Raw genomic sequence first — 24,808 nt, 5'->3', positions numbered from 1 at the left:
TGAATATTTTATTAGTCAAAATTTTAAACAGCACAAGGTACAGTCAGATATTGAGGATAAAAGGATAACACAAAAAAAGTCCTGGGGACTTCTTTCCATAATAACAGGCAGCTGTTTCATACAGTTTCTCTCCATATCTAAGAGACCCTATACTATGAAAGCTCCTTTACTATGAAAGATCTTGTTTATCTCTGTTCGAAGGGGCGTCTGTCTATCTCCAGATGTTCTCTTTTAATCTTTTAATTAACGAATTATCCCCTTTGTACAACATTAAATGATGAGGCCAGCACAAAATGATTACCCCACGCATTTCTATCTGCACCTGTATATCATTCGATTACACACGCAGTTCTATCAGTATAGGCCTATGCAGTTATACCACACAAATCTGTATCAACTTTTATAGCAACAGCATTTGCATAAGATGGTCAGTCAATGTTCCAGTTTTAACCATTGTATATGTTCTGGCCCACCATGTAATGACTTAGAAAAAAAACGAGGCCAAACGTACTTGCTGACCCCTGGTGTAGAGTGAAAAAAGCATACCAAGTACAGTTGCAACTCAGGTCCATTTTACTAGTAAGCAAGGGGTTTAATATTTTTGTTTAGAAAACAGAAAAGAACACAGCAAAAAACATTAGCAGCCTAATTTTATTTTGTTCATCACTTCCAATTTCACTGGTTTATCCTGTATGAGTGAGTACCCCCTCCTGATTGGAAAGAAATTGGTATCCCGATCTCAAAATGTAATTTTTGTTTATTACAAAACTGGAGATATGGGGAGACAATCTATAGCAATGATTGCTATGGGAATACAGAGCTTTTTAACACTTATTTTAACCAAGAAAATATCATACTGCGTTCGATATCAAACATAATTTGGTACAAGCACTTGCACAATGATGATGACATTACATTTCCTGATTCAACTCTAGACGGAATTTACCTGGAATATTAGGGGTCCAAGTGCCTCCGCTCAAGCCCACTTCTGGTGGTCTGAGTTGTATACGGATTGGAATGATGCATCTTTAAAAGTGCACAAGCAGATAATAAAACAAGGTTTAAATCATTCCAATGATGTTTGTGCTGTGTTTGGACAAGGAAGGTATTTTAATTAACTGTGTGTGGGAATGTAAGGGTTGTGTTGTTAATGTAGTATTTGCCTAATACAAGAGTGCTGGAAGGGTCATACTGTATGTGTCAGAAGACAGAAGTGACTCCTGGTCCTTGGATTTGTCAAAATAATAATAATAATAATAATAATAAACTTTATTTGTATAGCACCTTTCATGACATGAAATGCAGCTCAAAGTGCTTTACAGAGCAAGAATACAATTACAGTTAGAACCAATTTAACAATAAAGCAAACAAAAATAAAATAAAATAAAATAAAAGCAAAGGCATAAAACAACATTAAAATAGGCAATACAGTGAGGAATTAAAAATCAACCAAAGAATCAGCTAAAAGCAAGCGTGAAGTAATAGGTCTTGAGCTGTGCTTTAAAGCTATCGACAGAGGCTGCCTGTCTTAAGTGTAATGGGAGTTTATTCCACACTGTCGGACCGTAAAAGCAGAATGCTGCTTCACCGTATTTTTTATATGTCATTGTAGGCACCTCGAGCAGGTCAGCACTTGAAGACCTGAGGGCCCGGTTTGGAACATATCTCTCTAGGCAGTCAGAGAGGTAGGAAGGTGCCAGACCATTTAGAGCTTTATAAACTATTAAAATAATTTTAAAATCAATCCTAAAAACAACCGGGAGCCAGTGTAGTGAAGCTAGAACTGGAGTGATATGTTCTCTCATCCTAGTTTTAGTTAAAATTCTGGCTGCCGCATTTTGAACAAGTTGTAATCTGTCAGTTGTTTTCTTTGGCAGGCCAGAGTAGAGTGCGTTGCAGTAATCAAGCCGAGAGAAAACAAAAGCGTGGATCAGCGTTTTTGCATCGTCTAACGACAGATAGTCTCTAATTCGCGCAATATTTCTAAGATGAAAGAAAGCAATCTTGGTGACATGATTAATGTGTGTATTGAAATTCAATTCAGAATCGATAATAACCCCCAGGTTCTTTACTGTGGTGTTACTTTCTACAGCCAGGTTACCAAGTCTACTTGTTATTGATTCTCTCTGCTCACTGGAGCCAATTATGAGAACTTCTGTTTTATCCTCATTTAGCTTAAGAAAGTTCTCACTCATCCAGCATTTTATACTGGACAGACAGGTCAACAATGGGTCTAGAGCGCAGGGGTCGTCTGGAGCTACTGAAAGATACAGCTGGGTATCATCAGCATAGAAATGGAAGTTCACTCCGTGATCGGCGATGAGTTCTCCCAGCGGTAGTATATATGTCACAGGGTGAATGGAGAACCAGGTAGATTGAAGACAGAGCGCTCGTTTTTAGGCACGGGGCTTCGGGGCGAGGCGGGGCTTTTCGAGATAGGGTTTATTAGCGAGGCTCGCGAGGAGGAGGAGGAGGAGAAGGAGGACGCGGCACTGCGAGGCGGGGGTTTATTACGTGAAAACCGTCCTCCTTCTGAGAAGGAGGACGGTTTATTTCGCGAGGAGGAGCTCCTCCTCGCGAAATAAACCGTCCTCCTCCTCCGAGGAGGAGAAGGAGAACGCGGAGAGGCGGGGCTTTGATGTGCCGACGCAGATCTGTCTTTTGTTGTTCCCCCCCACATAGCAACCAGGAAGCTACGCTAGGGGAACGCTGAACACGCGTGCACACGCACACGCTTGTCCACGACGGAGGCGCGCCGACAAGTGGAGCTTGAGGCCGAGGAAGCGCGCCCTCGCGCCTCCAGGCGCGAGTGCCCGCGCTGACCGGCCGATGCTCCACTTGTCGACTCAGCGCCGTTTGAGTTGTAAACCGATAGGGACAGAATAGTTCTTTTCATGGATCACTGTGTGTGTGTGTGTGTGTGTGTGTGTGTGTGTGTGTGTGTGTGTGTGTGTGTGTGTGTGTGTGTGTGTGTGTGTGTGTGTGTGTGTGTCAGGGAGAAAGTAAAACAAAAGCCAGAACACAATAAAAGTATCTTAACAGTCCTGCTTTCAATAAACCAAAAAAAGCATGAGCGCGTGTGTGTGCGCTTGTGTGAGTGTGTGTGTGTGTGTGTGTGTGTGTGTGTGTGTGTGTGTGTGTGTGTGTGTGTGTGTGTGTGTGTGTGACTGTGTGTGTGTGGTCGCAGCCATATATGTTTGTGCACAAGCCTGGCTTGTGGCTCCCTCTAGTGTTGCTTCTACAGAATTGCTGGGTGGGTGGTAAAAACGAACGCGCCTTCTTCAATCTACCTGGTTCTCCATTCACCCTGTAACATATACAGGGAGAACAATAAGGGACCCAGAATTGAGCCCTGTGGAATACCAGAACAGATGTTGTGTTTGTCAGAGTCAAAGTTAGCTAGACTGACAAAATAGCTTCTGCCTGTTAGGTAAGAGTGAAACCAAGACAAGGCTGTGCCTGACAAACCAATCCAGTACTCCAAACGTTGTAGTAGAATTGTGTGATCAATCGTATCAAAAGCAGCGGTTAAGTCAAGGAGTAGGAGAACAGATACATTTTTGTCGTCAGCGGACACCCTAAGATCATTAATTACTTTTACAAGTGCTGTTTCTGTACTATGACCTTTCCTGAAGCCAGATTGGAATTTGTTATGAACCTTATTGTTCTGTAGGAACACATCCAGTTGATGAAAGATAGTTTTTTCTAAGACCTTGCCCAAAAATGGCAGATTTGAGATTGGTCTATAATTACCCAGCACCAATGGATCAAGGTTGTGTTTCTTGAGTAACGGCCTGACTACAGCCGTTTTCAGTGAGTCTGGAAAGACGCCTGAAAGTAGAGAGCTGTTTACAATTCTTAGGATATCTCCAATAACACTGTCTAAAACCTCTTTGAGAAACGGGGTGGGTACTACATCCAGTGAGCAAGATGATGATGTCATCTGTGATATAGTTTTACGGAGTTCCTCTTCATTAATTGCGCAGAATGATATTAGGCTTCCTCTGGAGGGATCTACATTTTTGCACCATGCACCATTTGCCGCATTTGCAGTGCTAGCAGCAGCATTCTTAATACCAGCTCGAATGCTAAAAATTTTGTTTTCAAAAAAGGATGCAAACTCATCACACTTAGCTTTAGAAGCAGGGAGCGACTCCTTGTAAGCCTGGGGGGGGTTTAAGAGATGTTCAATGGTAGAGAATAAGACTCTGGCATTTTGCTTGTTGTCATTGACAACAAGCTTGTTGTCATTGAAAATGACTCGTTTCATTTTGCCTCAGATTTCACCTGTTCATCGTCGGACTCCGCCATGTCCCCGTTTATCTAGCCTCGCGTGGCCAGACAATATCACACGAGTGCAATGCAATTTTGCAAAGGCAGATTTGTCTGGAACCAGGCTACCGTTTTATCACCTCTGCCTTGCCCTGTCCTGTTTATTGGCCTTCTCCTCACCTCAGCCTTTAGTCATGGCCAATTACATTTGACTAAACAGACCAATCCCATTTATGTATGTACTTTGGAATTGTCTTATTCATTGGCCTTCGACTTGCTGCCCTCTCCTTCTCTTCTGTTTATTGCATACCTCTGGATGACATTCAGGATGTCCCCATAGACAAAGTTGTAGAGTTGCTCTTTTGACTTGGTTCCATTTACATTAGGTACTTAACATCTAGACTTTTCCATGATGTTCTTGTGTTTGATGTACATGGGCCAGACATAACAGAGCAGGCGGGTCTGGCCCCCTGTAGTGTCTTGTTCCCTTCTTTTTCGTATGGAAGGGAAATTAAATAATGGCGGCTCATTACATTGTTCAAGGGTCCATAGGTGTAAATCAGGGAGGCCTCCACAAGCAGGATGTGATGTCTCCTTGTTGTGGTGAGACTCCAGAAGCATATTGTTATCCAAGGTGGTATTAATGCCATGCAATGTTTGAAATTTCACAGGGTTCTCAGCCCATGTGTAGATCATGCTCAACATGGCCTCCATGTCCAGAGCAGTAATGACATCATACTGCTTAAAGCACATCTTCGCCGACTTCAATCTGCTCTTCAGGCATGTAGTAGTCATCCTGTAAAGCACAGCAGTTATACAAGTTCTTGATCAGCCTGTTTGTGAGGGTGGTTTTACCTTCATTGCTAACTCCACCAATGTCGATAATGAACATCCCAGCAATGTGAAAGCTACTTGCTGATTTGGTATTGAATGAACCATACATTTTATAGGCCTTAAAAAACAAGGCTCCAAACATCCCAAAACAAACTAGTAAGGCTACTTCTTGGCCTCAATCACAAAACCCATCTAACCCCTGCTCATTTTGCTAAGATTGGATGGCTTAGGGTTGAGGACAGAGTACAGCAACTTACAATGGGCCTGGTCTTCAAGATACACCACAACATTGGTATCCCCCTGTATTTGTCAAAATACTTCCAAAACGTTAATGAAGTCCACGATCATAACACCAGAGGCAGCTCCACGAATCATGTTCAACCCAGATTTGTCTCAACAAAGGGAATGAACTCGTTCTCATGCTATTCAACAAAAATGTGGAATGCCCTACCAAAAGGAGTAAAGGAGTGTAAAACCCTACTCACTTTCAAAACTGCCCTAAAGATATACCTCCAGGAGGCTGCAATTCGAAAATGGCCCCTATCTAAGTCTTAACCTCCCCCCCTCCCCCCGTTTTTTTTCTTCTCTTGTACATATTTTTCACTCTTCATACCAGTAACCTGTAAGCTGATTGTATGATGCTCTGTATAGTAGTGTGTATATCTGTCTGTCTCTTATATGTCATCATGATTTGTGTGCATGGGGATCTCATCTTAAACAAGCTCAGGGCTTAATGAGTCTTCCAGTTTAGTAGACCTTGTATTGTGAATTTGTACTTCCATGTACTGTTGTTCTCATGTCTTAATAATTATAAAGTACATCAATCAATCAATCAAGCAACCGGCCACCTTGTGACCAGTGGCGTCAGTTCAGCAAAAGCTAAGGTATGGCAAGGTTAGGGTTGCCAACTCCCAGAGATTTAAATAAGGGACACCTATGCTGGGCGCACGCCAAAGCCAAACCCCCCAAAAAAATAAATAAATGGTCTTACACCTGCATTAGGCTACTATTCATGTTTAAAAAAAAATATATATATATATTTTGGGAGCCACGGTATGGCACCTGCCCTACCTTGCCATACCCAATTGACGACCCTGCTTGTGACACAAGTTGGACCGTGTGTTGATGGCTCCACTACTTGTTGTGCAGTCTATGACCTCAGTACTATGACGCATATTGATAAAACAGGGATTTCCGTATATGGGGATTTGTGTATTTATAGATATTTGTGGAGAATCGCTGATGCATTTTTGAATAGTCTTTTTTCCTTTTTCTTTCTTTTTTTAGAGACTAGGAATCAAGCTCTTTTGTTCGCTATTCACGCAACATGAGATATATCTGTCCATAAACACAATTGAATGTCCTCGGTCTCTGTTCACAGCGTGCACCACTAGTATGGCTCTCTAGCGATAGGCCAACTGGTATCAGATGTGTCCTTTGAGAGGTGATGATGGTGATGCTGATGCACAGGTCTCCTAGCACACCAATTGACCCCTTTGATTGATTGATTGAACATTTTATTAGGCAAAAGAATGTAAAACAAAGAATGTCTGCAAAGTAACAGTACAAGTACTGTTACAACAACTGGACTCCATTACTGGACTCCATTACAAGTCCAGTTCAAATGTCACTCCGAACTTCTCTTCTTGTGTGCAGCTCATAGTATCTGACTTGTTGTCTGATTCATCACAACAGCCCTGCTTTCCTGTCCCACTAACTTCCCCCTGTGGTGACTGGTGGTACAGCATGTGAAGGCGCTCAGCCGACACATGGGCATCTCCAGTTCCCTCACAGCACCTGATCCACGTCAGTGGAATGGCCTCAATGCCATAGTGGGCCCCGGCAATGGCCCCAGCCATGCAAGCTATGGTGTCTGTGTCGCCGCCAAGGGCCAGGCTGTACGCCAGTGTCCTCTCCACACCTCCGTAGTGCTCTGGAAGGCAATCTCGGGGCTGCAGACAGTGGAGCACACAGAAGATGGCAGTGGGGACGGAGTGGAGAGCTGTGATATCGTTACCCAGTTCAGAGATGACCTCTTCTATGCTGACCGTACTCCTGTCCATCAGGTGTTTAACTCTGTGTAGGCACTCACAGAATGGCTTTTCTGCTTCTTTCAGGACTTCATTGCGTGCGGACTCATCCTCCTCCACCTCTTCCATCTCTTCGATCAGCCTGCCGATAAATTGTTGGGGCACATCTAGCGCCCCCTGCAGGGAGAGGTGGACAGCCAGTGCTTGCAGTACAGCTCCGTTATAACCCAAAGAACAGGAGTGCGTTAGCATGGCTCCTTGACAGGCGAACCTCTTGACATCGGCAACGTCGGGGAAAGCCAGAGCGAAGGGGGCCGCCCTCATGGCCCCCCCGTTCCCAAAGGAGCCTATGCCATTGAACTGGTCCTTGGCTGGCTGGTACACATCACTGAGCTGTGGACAGGACAGCTTCTTCAACACCTGAACCACTGAACCACCATACCCCCTGCCAGGAGAAACACTGTATTCCTTAGCAAACCTGCCAGCCATGTCCTGCTCATCGAACCCAGCCCGGTCTAGCAGGGACTGGACCACACATCGTGTCATGGCTATGTCGTCACTGTATTCAAGAATACCATCTCCTTTTGTGTCGTCGTCCAAGCTGTTTAGATGTTGCAGCACCTCCTCCATGGGAACCTCCGCCGCTCCCTCAAATTTCAGGCCGACACAATCACCCAGCACGGCTCCCACCAGAGCACCCCTAAACCGAGATAAGGACAGTGCCGGGTCACCCGCTGCGTCCTGTTGCTGCCATGCCCTGAATAAATACGAAACAAAAAAAGCCGATAAACGAGGCTATGCCCTGACACCTCTCTCGCTCTCTGCCTTTTAAAGAGCAATATACCACCACGTCACCGCCACGTCACTGCGATGCATGTCACGTCGCGTGTGGCTATTTGCTCATTTATTGGCAGCTCTTTATTTCAAATAAAATTACGTTTGAAGAGAATGAGAATCAGCTGAAACCATGATTCATGATTATCCATGGGGCCTGCTGATATAATCACGCGTTACACATTTGTTTGACAGGAAGTAATTAAGACTGGACCTTTGGGAGCTATTGTTAATTATATCAACATTATATGACCAAATATGTGCTCTAGTCTAAAAGTGTAAAACTGTTTTTATTTCAGGTGGTCTTTAAATCCAGGCTGTTTTCGAGCGTCACATTAACAGTACTGTGCATGTGTGTGTGTGTGTGTGTGTGTGTGTGTGTGTGTGTGTGTGTGTGTGTGTGTGTGTGTTTTACCCTACCTTATAATCTGTCTGATTCATCACCCAGAAGAGGAACACCATAGTCCTAAACCTGTGTCATATGATTGGAAAAGAAGTACACACAAAAACCAACGCATTATCTGGTCGGGACCCATTTGTGGGTTGCAGACAAAATTATTATGGGTCGCTTTTAAAAAAAAAAATCCTACACATTATTTTTTAAATATTTAAAAATAAAAACTGTAAAATCTCATATTTTCAGACATAAGAATTTTTCAAAAATATCAAAAATGTGTTTTAGTCATGAGGGCCACGGCCCCCACTGGTGTCTGAAGTGGGATGCCTGAAGAGATTGAGGGATCCCTCCAGCCTTCACCCAGAGGACAATCAACGCTGGGTGATGGCATCAGATTAGGCTGCCAACGATCTGGGAACCCATCGCCAAATAAAAAGGAAAAACAGCGCCCTCTGCTGTTTTTTACTCTTTCACTTGGCTCTGGGAGAGGCTATAGATGGGTTTCCGAGCGACGTCATCACAGAGCAGAGTGCGCAATCTGCGCATGCGGGTGGTAGAACGACCCGGAAGTGCCATTCACTCTCTCTTGTTATTTTCGGGATTTAGATAGGCATAATGCTGCTATTTTAGGCATAATAGGCATAATGCTGCTATTATATACAAACAGATCCAACTTCCGACAAATCATTTTTATTGAGTAAAGAAGATATTACAAACTGCATCATTTAATCTACTTTCATTAAACCCGGTGAAGACCATTCATTTTATGAATGTACAATGGCCAGAGCTGCTGCGGGTAATAGCGCCCTCTACAGGCTCATCCCTCCACTGCGCGCGCATCATCCTCTCATGTTTACAAACAAGAAACCCATCTATATGGTGGACCCCTGTGCAAGGAAACCAGGGTTTTGGTCTGCCTTCAGCCTTTCACTTCCGGTGGTGCGACTATGTTTTCATTCCCACTAACAATATTTCTACACGGAACACTAACACCACTTCTCCCAGAGAACATGGATCGTTTTGGTTATAAGCCCACTTGTTTCTATGATGAAAGAGCAAGTTAAAATGTGAATATCTTTCCGTGGTTGTCTGCTCCGAGGACGCTATAGTTAAATGAGTTATCGGTTTGTTTTCAGTGGGAAGCAGAGCACAGACAGTAAATCCCGCCCACTACATTTGATTGGGTAAAGCACGGCCTGCTTCCTAATCTGAAGGCACGCAAACTTGTAGGTCAGTGCGTACACGTTATGACGAACCCCCCCTACAGATTCAAGCGTAGAGCAGACGCCAGGCTGGGTCTGAGTCAACAACACATTATTCTTCTGACTTTAACTTTTATCTGATTTTTACTTGCATACTGTTCAATAACTACAAGCCATACGGGCTAATATACCACACTATACAAACCCATTATAACGTCAAACTCCAGTTGTAACACGTTAGATTAATCAAAAACACCTGTCCTTGGTTCTGGTGACTCATCCTGCCCTCCTAATACATGAAGGGGCCATGTTTTTTCGATTACCTTTTTCATTTAATTTTTTTACATTTTGTATTGTATTTCATTGTTTTCATTAAAAAAAAAATACATATTAAAAATAAATGAAAAAAGTAATTGAAAAAACACGGTCTCCTCACGTATTAGAAGGACAATATCAGTCACCGGAACCAAGTACAGGTGTTTCCGATGAATCTAACATGGTTAAAATGGAGTTTGAAGTTACAATGGGTTTGTATAGGAAGGGGGCGTGTCTGATAAAATGAATATCAAATATCTAAATACTGAATCAAGCAACTTAAAAACGGTCCGGGGTGCTCCCAAAAGCCTGAGTAGACGATAAAATGACGAAAGTGAAATATCCCTTTAAGCCATACACAGCAGAAATACTAAAAAAAACACAAGCAGGAGACTGGGCCACCTCATGGTACAATTTATGGTGCCATGTCATTCTTCCGACGGCCTGTTGGTCCGACTGGCCCCATTACCCTATATTTAACAGTGCTCCAGTAGGTGAGAGCATTCACATCTCTTTGTCTTCCCACGACTTAAGAATGCTCTCAAACACTCAGACTCTGGTGAGGGTCTGAGTTTGGTTCCTGTGGATGATTTGAATGAATCCTGGAGGTTGAAGCCACCCCTCCCCATCTACATGCACAGGAACACTTTCATCTCCAAGGATAGTGATCTTTACCGTACGACACTGTGCGATGCGGTGATACTGATGGTTGATAACTCTGGAGACAGCCAACTGCATGACGCCAAACACAGCAACCACCTCCAACACCTTATCATCCAATGACGGAGCAGCAAATGTATCACTCCTCTTGGTTCCTCCCCAGACGTTCGTCCCTCCTGCATAGCTGGAAATGTTCAAAACAACAATACCCTGTAGACTGGGCAACGGAATGGGACGACCATCACACTCTAGTAGGATCCTCTGTTCCAGGTTAATGTAGGTTCTTTGTTCTTTGGTTTTTAGCAGTTCACTGATAGCCAGAACCCCATACCAGATCTTGTTCTTAGTACGACTCCTGAATTTCTCCGGGTGTTCATCTCTCTTGTTGTTGAATTCCACATAGATTTTAGCATCCAGGCCGATGCCAAAGTAGATATTCATCGGAAGCTTCTCTGTATAACATTCCATGTTTTCAGTACTACAGTCCTCTGTAACCATAGAGGCTGAGTGTTGCTGTGGAAAATTGGTCTCATGTACCATAATACTCCACCTGTCTAACCTCGTGATGCTAGCTCCCTTAAGTTTCTCCAGTATCTGAGGTACTTGTTTGTAATCATCGCAGAATGAACCCCATCCCAGAACCCTTGCCAAGTCATTCCCTGTTCCCAATGGTAACACACCCACCTGGCACTGTTTGTGCAATGTTAGTGTGTCTATCTCAGACAGCACCCAACGGACACTTCCATCACCACCACACACCAAAATGCCAAACTTATCAAGCTTCTGAAACAGACGCAGACCTAGGTGTGGTCCTCCGTTCCCCAGATCAAACACTTGAGCAGGGTTCATCAGCTGTTTGAAACGTCTGAGGAACTTCACTCCCTGGTTGCCTCCACTCTTAAAGTTGACAAACACTAGGAGAGGACTGGTACAAGATGGAGGACAGGATGCCTTCCAGAAACCATCCGAGTCAATACTGTTGAGTGCAGTCGGTGGGATGATGGAGACCTTATACCACCCCAGAGAACACTTGGACGACAGCTGCTCCTTACAACGAGTGTGTACCATAGCTTTACACCAGAGACATCTCCAGTCTTGCAATCTGAGGACACTGCCACATGTTTTATCACAGATGGTGCATTTAGCATGGATGGGCAGGTTCCCCTCTAACCACTGATGAGGCATGGAGATCCCCTCCTCATCCTCGATGACGTCTTTGCCTATGGATGCCAGCGTGGTCCATTTACAGTTGCTGGTCACATGGACAGCACAGTGCTTATGAGCCTTGAACTTGCACACTTCACAGGATAGTCCATGTGAGGTGACTCCAGACACAGCTTCTCTACAGACGTTACAGTATGTTAGTTTAGTGTGACAACGAGCATACCAGCTATGCACCCCACTGAAATGGTCCATACTGTACTACTGGGTAGACTCAAAGTGTTCTGTTCTGAACACTGTAGTGCTGGGATCAGCAGGGCACTTAATGTTTAAAATACCAAAAAATTAAATACCATGCAGTGTCAGGGTTAAGTATACAGGGAGGCAGCGTGTTTACCCTAAACAGGCCTGGTACAGAGTCAATTTGTTGACACAGAAGGGAGAGCAGCTTTCTTTCATTAAATTACATTACCATCCAGCAATACAATTAAAATAAATGCCTAGAGCCTACTAATGGTAAACATCAATTTCCAATATAATGGGGCATAGGATGGAACCTCTCAAATGAACAGCAGGGAAATGACAGGTAGAAAGGTTTAAATACTGTAGGTAGTGACCCATTGACATCACACTGACATCACTGTGTGAATTCATAATCTCATATCCACCACCCACCCATCCACCAAATCACTCTGGCGTAAAATATGACGTCCTGTTGATGACGTCACATCCTGCCGCTTGTGTACATTTGTCCATACTAGAGGTTCGGGCGGCCCTCACACATGCCTTGCTCTGCGCATGACTGTGCTAGGCGCGACGCTCATGCATAGCTCAGACAATATGTTTTTCAGAAATGTTTTTATCTATTACTGGCAGTGGCAACAGATATTGACTAGACATTACACAAGGTGTATTTCTGTTTCCATGAAAGATGTTGAGGTAAGTCCATACCAATGCAACTAGTCGCAACTTGCAACCAGTTGGAAGACATTGCAGCGGTCTGGACTGACCAGTTGCAGGCCTGTGCCTTTGGGGATATGGTTGCAAGTATTGCAGTTGCACATGTCCTCTTAGCAAGTTCAACATTTCACAAACAGGACGTACAATAACAGGACATGAGCGGGTTTAATAAGTCAAGCAGGCTGCATATCAAGAACATGGTGCATTGCTCCAATGAACAGTAGTAGCGTCCAATGCGGTACATTATCTAAGGAAATACAGCAGATCTATGATGTCCAGAATGGGGACGCTACGGTTCTAGTGGTTTTCCCCTGTAGTATAGGTACAGTTGACTTAGTGTTGCATTTTGACATCAGATGACACCCGTTTTCACAACAGAAGAAGCCAGAGCAGCATGTCTGAAAATGCTTTTATTGCCCAAAATGTTTTCAGTTATCACAAAGTTCACAGGCCAACGTACAAAAATAGCATAACTCTAATAAGTGCTGTAGGGGACAGAGAGACAACGCAGGAAGCTAGAGTTTGCTTAACAGACCTGAATGTGAAGTCCCAACATGGTTAACAGACCTGAAATTGCAGTCCCAACATGGCAACTTGAAATGTCAATTGGTGGTTTATGTAAATCCAACTTAGGGTCATCGGGAACGCAAGACTTGTTTTGGTGTAAATGAGTCAATGTATTATCAATTTAACTACTTAAATGAACATAAAGCTATGAGGGAGTCACAACAATAAATGCCACTTTCATCCATTGGTTACATTCAAAATGGTGGGTATAAACATGACCAGTCTGTCCACTTCATATAATTTATTTTAGTTACAGAACATACAACAGCTACTGTGGATTTTAAGTGGCTGCATTCATACAGGGACAGAACATCTGACTTTCAACTGACGATGTATCAACACCTTATAGCACATTTCAAAGGCAGTATAGTACAATGTGCAGTCAAACTGCATAAGTACCGTAGGTAATGACAAAAACCTGATAGGTTTCCTGTTTTAAGCAGGTTTGGGACACAAACCTAAGTCAGATGATTTGCCTCTGTGTGAATCATGCATTCATACAGGGACATCCAGAAAGAAACACTACACACACGAACAGTATTGGCTGTCTGTTTCTGCTCTCCGCTGCTTCCTGGGTTGACAGTTAAATGGCTAGCCTCTGCCAGTGCTCTAAGAGTTCTTCTGAGGCACCTTGATGGTCACCTAAGAAAAAACAGGATATGGAAAGGTCAGCAATACGGACTTAATTATACATTTTAGTAGCCCAGGATTCTGACAGAGTATACACATACTGTACACTTCAAGCGAAACTTTGAACTGACAATAGAAGTATTTTATAAACAAGCAAATTGTCAGTGTGTCCATCAAGGAGTCAAGTACAGGAAGTGTCCATCAAGGAGTCAAGTACAGGAATTCAAGCAGATTTTTAACCTCGAGAACACAACATAAAATGTAGCCTTTGTACCCCTGTTGCTGCCATATGGAATAGCTGGTTTGCTTAATAGCCATGATAGCAAAAATACTACAGGACTATTTTGAACATGTGGGGCCATTCTAACAAAGCCTAATTAAATAATGCAGTCACAACTTTTTTTTTAAGTTTACATTAAAAAACTAAAAATATATATATAATAATCTTTTAATAAATTTGTCAACAAGATCAGATCTACAAGCTAACAATAAATCACATATAAATTAGACATTACCTCACCAAGTTGTGAACAGTACAAAAGTAGACAGATTAGATTATTTTACTGTAGATTATTTTACTGTAGGTTGTTCTTTACCGATATCGCGAAGAAATAAAAACGAAGCATAGTCGTATATACACTTCTTCGTACGACAAATAGACTTTGTTCCGTCTTTGTTTTTCCCGTGTTGCGTTTTATGGAGTGGACCATGATGGAAACAAGTTTCCGCTTTTGTGTGTTGATCCACGTTGGCTTTTGTTGTATTTTAATGCCAATAACATTTCTCTATTCAAAAATTGTTCTATTCTAGACGTGAGCTTTTTTTTTTTTTTTTTACAATTTTACCATTTCCATTCTTTTACCTTTTAGTTCTGGGCACAGAGATATTTATGAATGATCAGTTCCTCACCACATGCCAATATTTGATTTAAGATCATCTTCAGCTATAATATGTAGTTCTATGTGGCTCTAGTCTAGATTATAATGGGTTCATCGCCCCCTTGTGGCGGACAATGCAGCGTGACTTGGCAGCACCTGAACAAATGAATGCTGTGACGTTCATATTTACCGTTTTGACCTCGGTGTAGTTGTCCAAGCCATACTCTCCCAGCTCTCTCCCGTTTCCTGAGGCCTTGTAACCTCCGAATGGAGCCTGGGCCCCAAATACATCATAGCAGTTAATCCTACAGACAGACAGACAGGTAGGTTACAAACAGGTACTTTAAAAACGTTATTGAATGTTTATCACCAGATTTTCCATAAGAAACAGTACTTTTTGCACTCTTGCAACTGGGATCTGTGTTATATTGTATTTTTGCATTTTGTCTATTAACCACTTAAGCCCTACATACTTTGTAGATCGGCTATCTTTGCTATTCGTCGTTGGACAAACACAGGACATGCCATCAACCTGCTGTGAGCTTGTAGATCTGCACTTTTTGGATTATTTTTTGAAAAGTTTCACCTACAGTCCTGGTGTCCAAAATAGGCGCACCAGGTTGAAAGTTGTTAATTGCATGTCGTTTGTTGTTCAATCTAGCCTACAAAGTAGTAGTAGTAGTAAGTAGTAGTGGTGTGTGTTACCAGACGGTTCCAGCACGGAGAGCATTAGAGATGTAGTGAGCCTTGTCGATGTCCTTGGTGAAGACAGCAGCTGCCAGGCCGTATTTGCTGTCGTTGGCCCTCTCTACAACCTCCTCCAATGTCTTGAACTTCAGAATCTGCATCACTGGACCAAAGATCTGCAGACAGTAGATGCCGTCAAATACACTCGGATCCTCATAAAAGTACTACTAAAAGCATTGCTCATTAATCCACACAAGTCTGTGTGTAGGAGTGAAATAATAATGTCTGTCCCGATTCCATCCTGGATCAGACGTACCTCCTCCCTGGCGATGGTCATGTTGTCCTGGACGTCTCCGAACACGGTGGGCTGGATGAAGTATCCCCTGTCTGCGGCCACGCCTCCTCCACACAGCAGCTTGGCTCCATCCTTCTTCCCACTGCTGATGTAGCCCAAGATCTTCTTAAACTGCTCCTCATCCACCTGCACAGACCACCACAATAGGTCATGTTCAGATCACATACTGTATGGTTACATTTCATCATTGTCATGCCTCAAATCATTCAGTGCATCATCATGTTAGTTCAAATTCTGACATTTCATTTATAACAGTGATTCTCAACCTTTTTAATAAAGTACATTTTTAACTTAAGCGCATTAAGTCCCCCATTTTACAACCTTTATTGATGAGACTCCAATCTACGCTGTAACATTTTCAATGTAATTAATTTAGTGTGACCCTCTTTTTTTCATTGATATTAACAGTACCACAGTTGTGAAACACAGGAAAGATACAGAAAAAGTAGTAGTAAGAGTAAAAAGAAATGTGTGCGTATATATGGGAGTGTGAGTGTTTGTTTGTTACCTGGGGTCCCTGTTCAGTGTTAATGTCGAAGGGGTCTCCCACCACACGATTCCTAGCACGCTCCGCGCTGCGCTCCACAAACTCATCGTAGATATCTGCCTGTACGTAGGTTCTAGTGCCAGCACAGCAGCACTGACCCTGGTTGAAGAACAGCGCAAAGTGGGCCTGCTCCACAGCATATTCCACTGAGAGAGAGAGACAAAGTTTACAACACAATGTTAACACATACAGTTGTACAGTACATTTTATTTCTACTGTAAGAGAGTGCAACATTTTATTTCTACTGTAAGAGAGTGCAATTTTAAAACATACTGTCGGCATCAGGCATAATGATGATGGGACTCTTTCCTCCGAGCTCCAGAGTCACTTTCTTCAGGTTGCTGCTGCCTGATGCTTGCTGGATCAGATGACCCACCTGACACACACACAAACAATGACAGACAGATGTACAAACAGATACTGTTGGTCACTGTCAGTAATGCAAGGTGTATAGAAGATAAAACCTCCATCCAAATCAAATACAAGTTAGCGTCTGCTTTGTTTTATATACATATCGTTTTTCAGACTCTATACATACATTCTGTACATGCATAACATAAATACATATTCACATTCATGGCTATATATTTATGTTATCTTAAATGTATACATTTGGAGTCTCTTTAGTAGTAAAGTGTATTTAAGGGGAACCTTTCACAGTTTTGTTGAGACTTTTGTTCTGTTGTAGCTTTACATCTTATTCTTGGCTACTCCAATGACACAATTTCCAGATTTCAAAAGCTTCAGAAGGAACACTGATCTTTTTGTGACCATCATAGCATTTAATTTTTATTTCACAGTTACATCTTCAGTGTTAATTTATCTATTTGTAACTCTGAGAATGTACAAATGTAACCAAATGGGCCCTTACAGGTCAATTTGTACACTCAAGAGTTAAACAAACACTGACAATTTGACTGTTGTGGCTTCCAGTTCGTGGCAAGTGGCCCAATTTCCTTAATGTCCTGGTTCATAAACCTTTATTATTTTACTGCCTGCTTTCCGTGCACTCCAGTATGTTTATGAAGACAAAATCACTTACTGGATGTGCACATAAAATGACCTTTCTCACACACACACACACACACACACACACACACACACACACACACACACACACACACACACACACACCTCAATGGAACAGCGTGGATACAACAATTAAATTAACTAATCTTGGCTGCTGGATAAGGCTGTGTGAGTCAAGCAGGTAAAATTTGTGTGTAATTTTGTGTTATTTCATTTTTTATCGCTATGTGGGTTGGCAAATTTAACCCTTTGTTTTTAACCATGTTAAAACCAATCCAGCTAAAGGCCTCTACACAGTCAAATCTGGAGGGTTAACTGTGTGCGCGTGTGTGTGTGTGCGCATGCATTTTAAATTATTTATGGTCAATTTTTACACTGCGTGTGTGGGTTACCTCTGTTGATCCAGTGAAGGCCACCTTATCAACATCCATGTGAGCAGAGATGGCAGCACCAGCTGAAGGCCCCATGCCAGATAGAATATTCACCACACCTTCTGGGAAACCAACCTAATACGCACATCAATCACAATATAATATTATATTGTAGTTGGTACATATGTATATTGTGTATCACACATTTCTATAGAGAGGAGGAGGGGAAAAATTGTGTATATGCAAGGGTTTGTAACAGTGTATATACCTCTTTAATAAGGCTGGCAACATACAGAGCAGTGAGAGGAGTCTGTTCAGCTACTTTCATGACCACCGTGTTCCCTGTAGCCAGAGCTGGACCTAACTTCCACGCCTGCATCAGCAGGGGAAAGTTCCACTGCACGGACACAACAGACACATACAAAACACATTGAATGCATATCCCAACAAAGCTATGCAGTGGGAGTCAATTCATTGCCTTTGAGCAACAGCAGAGTGATGGAAGGACACCGACTGCGCAACCCGGCAGGGAAAAAGATTTACTGCCCGTCCACGTTTTAAGCAGGAAGTTTAGAACACCAGCCAATGAGAGAGCAGAGTCTATGTCATGTGTTGTGTACTTCTCAAATATTCTCACTTTTATACATTCCCTACACGAGTAGTGAAAGACCACCGACTATGCCATGTTACTCTACATTATAAGTACAGTATTCTATTGTGTCTCTGTCATTGCAGAAATACTGCCACTGGTTTCTTGGTGAGGGAAACGCCCACTAAATGGAATGCTTTCCAAGCCACGTTTCAGAATAACAAAACCTTATATGAACCCATGAGCTTATCTGAAAAGGTTCAGCTGCTGGATGCTTCTCGTCACAGATTCAGAGCATCTGCCACCAAAAAGGTCTGTTTTAAATCAAGTGCAAACTCTGCCTAACTGGTTAGGTCAATGACTACCCAGGGGTTTGTAATAAACACTACAATAGAAAATCAAGTGGCAACATAATACATCATTTTACTAAAACTAAAGAAATGGCTTTAGAGTCAAACTGCACTTGAATAAGTTAGTTATGAGACAATAACAGAGACCATTAAAAAAGCCCCACTCCCCCACACACACTTTTTTTGTGATCAATCTGATACTGTAGGTTCATGTGTGTTTCCTCACCGGTATGATCTGGCCACACACTCCGATGGGTTCATGTCTTGTGTAGCAGAAATAGTCACCGTCGATAGGGATGGTCTTCCCTTCCCACTTATCAGCCCAGCCGGCATAGTACCTACACACGCAAATTCAGTTTGTCAATCCGCTTTAAAACAAGTAGACAGTGAAATGAAAAACATTTTCCTGAGTCATGTTGCAGCATCAGTATATTCATACAGGAATAGGCAGCAGGTAGTGTAGGCTATGGGAAGGCTAAGGCTAAAACAACCTTCCCAAATCTTATGCTGGCTATTGTGCACATTAAAGATATACAGTAGATATGCCTGGATTATTGTGTTATATCGTTTCGTTTGTCAATTTGTCGCTGCAGCCACCTGGTGACAACAGCACTCACTGCAACAACAGAGAGTGCTACTTCTGCTAACAACCAATCACCTGCTACTTATTTTACCAATAGGCCTACAGAGAGGACCGATGAGCCAGGAGTAGGGACAACGCTAGCGCTGGGAATTTGACCCACAGGTTTACAGACTTGGGAGAAAAAGAAAAGCTTTCCATCTCTTCTCATATACAGTAAATAAGCAGACACTACGTTCGGTTTTTGCAGGGATTTTCAGTTCAGCAGTGGCTAGAGATGTCACTTTTGTAACCAATGTTGTACAGGATTGGAAAAATGCTTAGCTGAAGTTACAGAGACACACCAGACCGTATGGAGTGCGTTAAGATCGATACACAGACCAAACGCGTAGTCTGCTTGCTTTTCATAGAGTTAATTAATTCCATACACCCCACCCCCCATGGGTGGCAGTAGCTGAGTGGGAGAGGCCACCTGGGAAACAGAAGAATCCCAGTTTGTGACCAGGCCCACGTGTCAGTGTCCCCGAGTCTCTCCGAGCAAAAGTAAGCGAGCTTTCTTGCACCTTAGATAATCATTTATACATTAATTCAAGTAGTCTGATTAATAAATGTGTTCTTTAATTTTGAAACTGAAGCATTGTTGTTTTTAGACTTTGCAAGGCTATTGCATCAATTAACTTTATCTCATGAAGGTCAGTGACTTCATCTTACTGCTGTACATAATAGTTGGTCAAATATTAGCCTTCCCAAACCTCAAGCTCATGAAACAAGCTCACATTGCCAAGCATTGTGAGCTTGTTTTCAGCAAAGAGATTTGCTGTAGAGGGGAAAAAGCAGGCCTAGTATAGAGCCAAAGTATACATGGTTAAAGTTGTGTGTGTGCGTGTGTGTGTATGCTGTGTTCCTGACATGCTGGCGTGTGTGCGTTTACCTCAGACATTTGACCACAGTGGGGAGATCCACACTGTAGGACACTGCATATGGCTTCCCATTATCCAGTGTCTCTAGTTCCTATCGGGGAAAAAATACAATCTTTTAACCACTTTCCACCTGGTGTCCCCATTGTCATTATAGACGAGATTTTTTTTTTTTAAGTCGAATATAAATTAGGCACAAGAGTATGCTTGTGGAATACATTTAATTACATTAAACAGACTATTTTGGGCCACAAGAAGGGAAAATAATATCTAAATGACCCGATATAAAAACAAATACTAAGTCGCTGTAGGTGCAGATGGAGTTGTGCAATTTTGTTGTACAAGAGAAACACCCACCCACACACAAACTATAGTGTACTGTACCAGCAACTAGTATGTCATGTGATCAGATTTTAAAGCTCAAATGTGAGTAGACAGATTTGTAATCTCACAGCCAAATGTAAACATGTCCCTCCCCAAGTATGTATCCATAGAATTATCCATTAAACATTGAAGGAACATGTAAACGGACAATGTGGTTTTCAGTTGATATAAGCTCAGTATCAAACACACACCCTCCTTTCTTTGTCATCTAAACCAGACGGGCCCTCGTAGATTAGGAGTAGCTCAAACTGATAAAGTATTACAAGCTGGGACAAATCATTACAGTATACTTGTTGCACACACCCTTTTTTCCCCTCTTTGTTTTGTTCCTTCCAAATTAATACTTGAACTGTTTATTCATTTTATACAATACTTCTGAGCTGTGATTTATTTTATAGCATTAATCTGCAGACTCAAGATACAACTGTAAGACAAATTGAAAACCAGTAGTTACAATTGCTCAATACAGTTGTATAAGTTGCCTAAACTGTAATAAAAGTGAAGTAAAACTAGATATTGTTTACAATTATGGATATTGTAATAGTCCACCTGATAGATCATTTTATGTGATTAGTGGTTACTGGTCTAGCACTTATTTTACAACTTAACTTAGCTATAGTGATGACGATATATAATTAATATATATAATAATTAATTCAATCATTGGAAAGGGCAGATAACTCACTGTTCTTGGAACCCAGGACAACTTTTGATCTGTTTCAAATCCATTTTCCTCCTTGGCATCAAGGAGGGTATCTCTAATCTACAGTAAGCTCTGGAATGAAATTTGTGGCTCACAGCTAGGTAGGCAGAATCTCTCTCAATAGCGTCGGCCAATCGGTGGAGCAGCAGCCCACGGTGCGAGGCATCCATCCGTCTCCACGGTGACCCCCACCTGAAGGCGTCACGTGCCGCTTTCACTGCCTTGTCTACATCCGCCTGGAAAAATAGGACCATCACACAATTAACAATGAGTAAGTCTACACAAGCACGCACACTTTTATGGCCATGTATGTTGTATATCTCTGCTGTCGGGCAGAAACCAGTCCAAAATATTTACTTTTCAGGAACACCACAATACTGCCTCATCAATTTGTATGGTGACTTTATACACTGTCATACTTGAATGTGTCCTTATATTATTACTTTACCCAAATACAACTCAAGTGCAGTTAGGACTCGGTTTTTGACCATTAATGTAGAGATGACTTCGTCATTCTAATCAATGATGGACCATCTCCAAAGTTGGAGTTACGTGGTTTGACCGACAGTTTTGAGGAGCCAATGGGGTTAGTGACGATGTTAGATTATTGTACATAATAGACATTGCACAAAGGTGCACGAGGGCAAGAACAAGGCGTGAGTTTAATTGATTATTGAAACATATTTCAATAAAATGATCCACTTCTGGGAGAAAGAAATGTGTGCACGTGGGGGGGTGGTGGGTCATTTTGGTTGGTGAAAGTTACAAATGTGCTGCATATGGTGTGATATGAAATGTTAGCTTCAGTATTGATCAGTTGGCATCGTCGGCTGTCTTCCATCCTATCACTTCAGCATTGTGGGAGGGGCAGTCCACGATTTATTTTGAGTGTCCCCGATTATTAGTATTTATTTCTAGGCTTGTGATACTGCAGCTATAGATCATTGTTTGATTGAATATACACACACATACCACAAAGAATATACAGCCTATGTTGTTTGTACATGGACCATCAAGTTAAAACAGGGCTGCAACAGTTAATCAGAATTTAGTCATCATCATCATCATAACCTGTGGCAGCAAGGTTGTCGGTCAGCTGAAGATCATGCGTCGGGTGGGGGGGGGGGGGATTTCATGTAGGTCTTTACTTGTTAGCAGAGAATGTTCTAGTCTCAACCTCTCAGAGTAACTTAACTTGATAGTGAGTGAGTGAGTGAGTGAGTGAGTACCTTGTCGCCCTCAGCCACCTGACAGATGACCTCGCCGGTTGCTGGGTTGATGGTAGGGAAGGACCTGCCACTCACCGCATCCTGCCATTCGTTGTTGATGAACAGCTGAAGCAAAAACAAGTCTGATTTGCCAACGGACCAAAGTTGCATTTACATTAGTGTTCCATCCTCAGTTTAATTCGGCTAAAACACACTATACGAGTTAATATAAGAGTGCCCTCTAAGAGCCTGGTCGATTATTAAGGAAGAAAATGTTTGTTATTTATGGTGATTGTTATTTAGCATACAGTCAAATCTGGAGCGCAAGTTTAAAAGTGCATGTATAAAAAATTTCCTCCAACTGAAAATGCTTTAGTCATTGTACAAAAATAAAATTAAAAGATGAGACGAAGAGAACACATTAATATTGCCAGATACATGACAGTGCAATTTCATTGTCAAAGTTTTAATCAGGTTTTAAAGCATTTCTTGCATAAATAGTACACAAGACTCTCTACTCTTTTCTTGACATGAAAGAGGAGATTATTACTGGCAACAAAGTATAAGGCAAACCCATTAACATACAATATAGTGCTGTATCTGCACTTTAAATGAGTCACCAAAAGGGAATGGAACCCTAGCATATGCCAATTTTGTAGTTGCTTCCGTGTAAAACAGCCAAAGATAATAAAGTGTACAACAGCCGAAGATAATAAAATGCCAATGTGCAATCAAGCACATTCAACAGTCAACATTATTTTCCATGCTTGCACATTGGCACAACTAAATCTAAAAAAGTAGTGTTACTCCTGAGTCCTTCCTTATCCTCCTTCAAAACCGCCATAAAAGGGCACCCGTCGGCAATTTGTAACTGGTCCTAGTAAAGTCTAAGCTTAACACCAAGAAATGACCAGCTGAAGTCAGCTTATCTTTAACTGTACATACACACATAGATGTACGTATATCCTTTACTGCACATATAAGTTTTATTGCTACTAGTGTTGATGATGTCTTGTATATCATTACATGTCTTTTAATATCTTTATGAATTGAATACACAGGACCACGATGAAAACAAGCCCTTAGGGCGTACCACTGTACTATTTGCAAACTGTTAATAAAGTTTTCAATCAATTAAACACAGCCATTATTAATTGCATTAGCTGCGTTGCTCATATCACGGTGAGAGTCTAAGGTCAGCCTTATGCAGCCTGCCACTTCTGTAGTCTTTATCTTGTACAGGAAAAACAAACCTTGCCTTTCATGCCCCTTCAAATATGAGTTAATCAGTTTCAAAACAACCCTTCAAATATGAGTTCAGTTTCAAAACAACCCTTCAAATATGAGTTCAGTTTCAAAACAACCCTTCAAATATGAGTTTATCAGTTTCAAATCAACCCCTGTGGACTGGACACTGTCCAGCACACTCTTATCACATGCAAGTTCAGAGCATGGGAAAGGAGAAGAGAGTTGAGGACGAGAGGAAGGGAGACAAGAAAGATCAGGGTTAAAATAAAATGAAGGATAGAAAGAGGAAGGAAAATAAAAGATTAGATGAGGGAGGGCTGGAATCAGATGACACATCCACATGTGAGACACATCCTTGGTAAACATTTGATCGGATATCTCTCTACCAGGAGGAATTTGCTGTGTATGTGCGTGTACGCGCATCCGTGTGTGCTGTGGCTGCTCGCCCAGTGACCTGAAGTGGTTACATAACAATCTGTGTCAAGAGGCCTCTGTCTAAAACAAACCAACCAACGAGGCACCAAGATATTTCCCACATTAAAACTTATTTCATTCATCTTTTAGTGTTCTAACTTTAGGAGAATGTCTGCAACATGTTGATGCAAACATTCTTCTTATGTTGGAGTTTATGTTATCTGTATGAGAGCACCAAAAGTTCTACTCATTTTATGAAATGTGTAAACTGAGCTGGACTGAGATTTTGATATGAAAAACAGTTATAAGTTATTATGTAGTGCAAAAATAGTCCCAATTCTATATTTTAGAAGGTAAATGTCAAATTAACAGCTCCTAACTGCAAAATATCACTTTTTAAGGCCATGCATGCACTGACAACAAGTTTGATAATTGACATACATAACGCGGTCACACCGCATTTTGCAGGTTTGTCAACTCTTCTCGCACTGTCACATGAGATTCACATAAACACAGTGTCAGTGGTGGAAAAAGTACTCAAATTGTTTACTTAAGTAAAAGTATCAATACTGCAATGTAGAAATACTCTGTTACAAGTAAAAGTCTGGAATTCAAAATGTACTTGAGTAAAAGTACAAAGGTATTGGCATCAAAATGTACTTAATGCACCAAAAGTAAAAGTACTC

The 24,808-nt window shown here is 41.9% G+C and overlaps 2 protein-coding genes and 2 pseudogenes across 5 annotated transcripts in view; all 4 read right to left on the bottom strand.

Annotated features, from left to right (window-relative positions):
- Positions 1-4,527: 4,527 nt before the first annotated feature.
- Positions 4,528-5,164, bottom strand: LOC308083489 (nicotinamide riboside kinase 2-like; annotated as a pseudogene). Its single transcript has 2 exons — positions 4,806-5,164; positions 4,528-4,661 (listed from the first exon to the last, which is right to left on the bottom strand). The product of its transcript is annotated as a nicotinamide riboside kinase 2-like (transcript).
- A 1,549-nt stretch (positions 5,165-6,713) lies between these two features.
- Positions 6,714-8,432, bottom strand: LOC308083488 (ADP-ribosylhydrolase ARH3-like; the record flags this gene model as incomplete). The annotated part of the gene is made up of 2 exons (XM_080425801.1): positions 6,714-7,893; positions 8,386-8,432. 2 exons carry the CDS (start codon positions 8,430-8,432, stop codon positions 6,714-6,716), a joined length of 1,227 nt encoding a protein of 408 aa, XP_080281927.1.
- A 1,956-nt stretch (positions 8,433-10,388) lies between these two features.
- LOC308083487 (diacylglycerol kinase delta-like) lies at positions 10,389-12,164 on the bottom strand (annotated as a pseudogene). Its single transcript has 2 exons — positions 12,103-12,164; positions 10,389-12,009 (listed from the first exon to the last, which is right to left on the bottom strand). The product of its transcript is annotated as a diacylglycerol kinase delta-like (transcript).
- Positions 12,165-13,060: 896 nt separating this feature from the next.
- Positions 13,061-24,808, bottom strand: part of LOC308084744 (aldehyde dehydrogenase, mitochondrial-like) — a 12,403-nt gene continuing 655 nt past the window's right edge. The window contains exons 2-14 of one of the 2 annotated variants that reach the window (XR_013933113.1): positions 22,482-22,586; positions 21,348-21,488; positions 20,180-20,259; positions 18,895-19,006; positions 17,998-18,126; positions 17,751-17,864; positions 16,603-16,705; positions 16,291-16,475; positions 15,744-15,908; positions 15,446-15,603; positions 14,931-15,045; positions 13,233-13,874; positions 13,061-13,200 (exon numbers count right to left, since the gene is read on the bottom strand). Coding sequence is in view for 1 of the 2 variants with exons in the window: in XM_080427593.1 (XP_080283719.1) it covers positions 13,842-13,874; positions 14,931-15,045; positions 15,446-15,603; positions 15,744-15,908; positions 16,291-16,475; positions 16,603-16,705; positions 17,751-17,864; positions 17,998-18,126; positions 18,895-19,006; positions 20,180-20,259; positions 21,348-21,488; positions 22,482-22,586 (1,440 nt within the window). In the remaining variant the exon portion in view is untranslated. Of the gene's footprint in view, positions 13,875-14,930; positions 15,046-15,445; positions 15,604-15,743; positions 15,909-16,290; positions 16,476-16,602; positions 16,706-17,750; positions 17,865-17,997; positions 18,127-18,894; positions 19,007-20,179; positions 20,260-21,347; positions 21,489-22,481; positions 22,587-24,808 lie in introns of both variants that reach the window. The other variant, XM_080427593.1, reaches the window with a different exon arrangement.

The sequence above is a fragment of the Gymnoscopelus braueri genome (assembly GCF_963280865.1).
Source record: "Gymnoscopelus braueri genome assembly, chromosome: 4".
NCBI classification, from domain to species: Eukaryota; Metazoa; Chordata; class Actinopteri; order Myctophiformes; family Myctophidae; genus Gymnoscopelus; species Gymnoscopelus braueri.
This window is presented reverse-complemented; position numbering and strand designations above follow the sequence as displayed.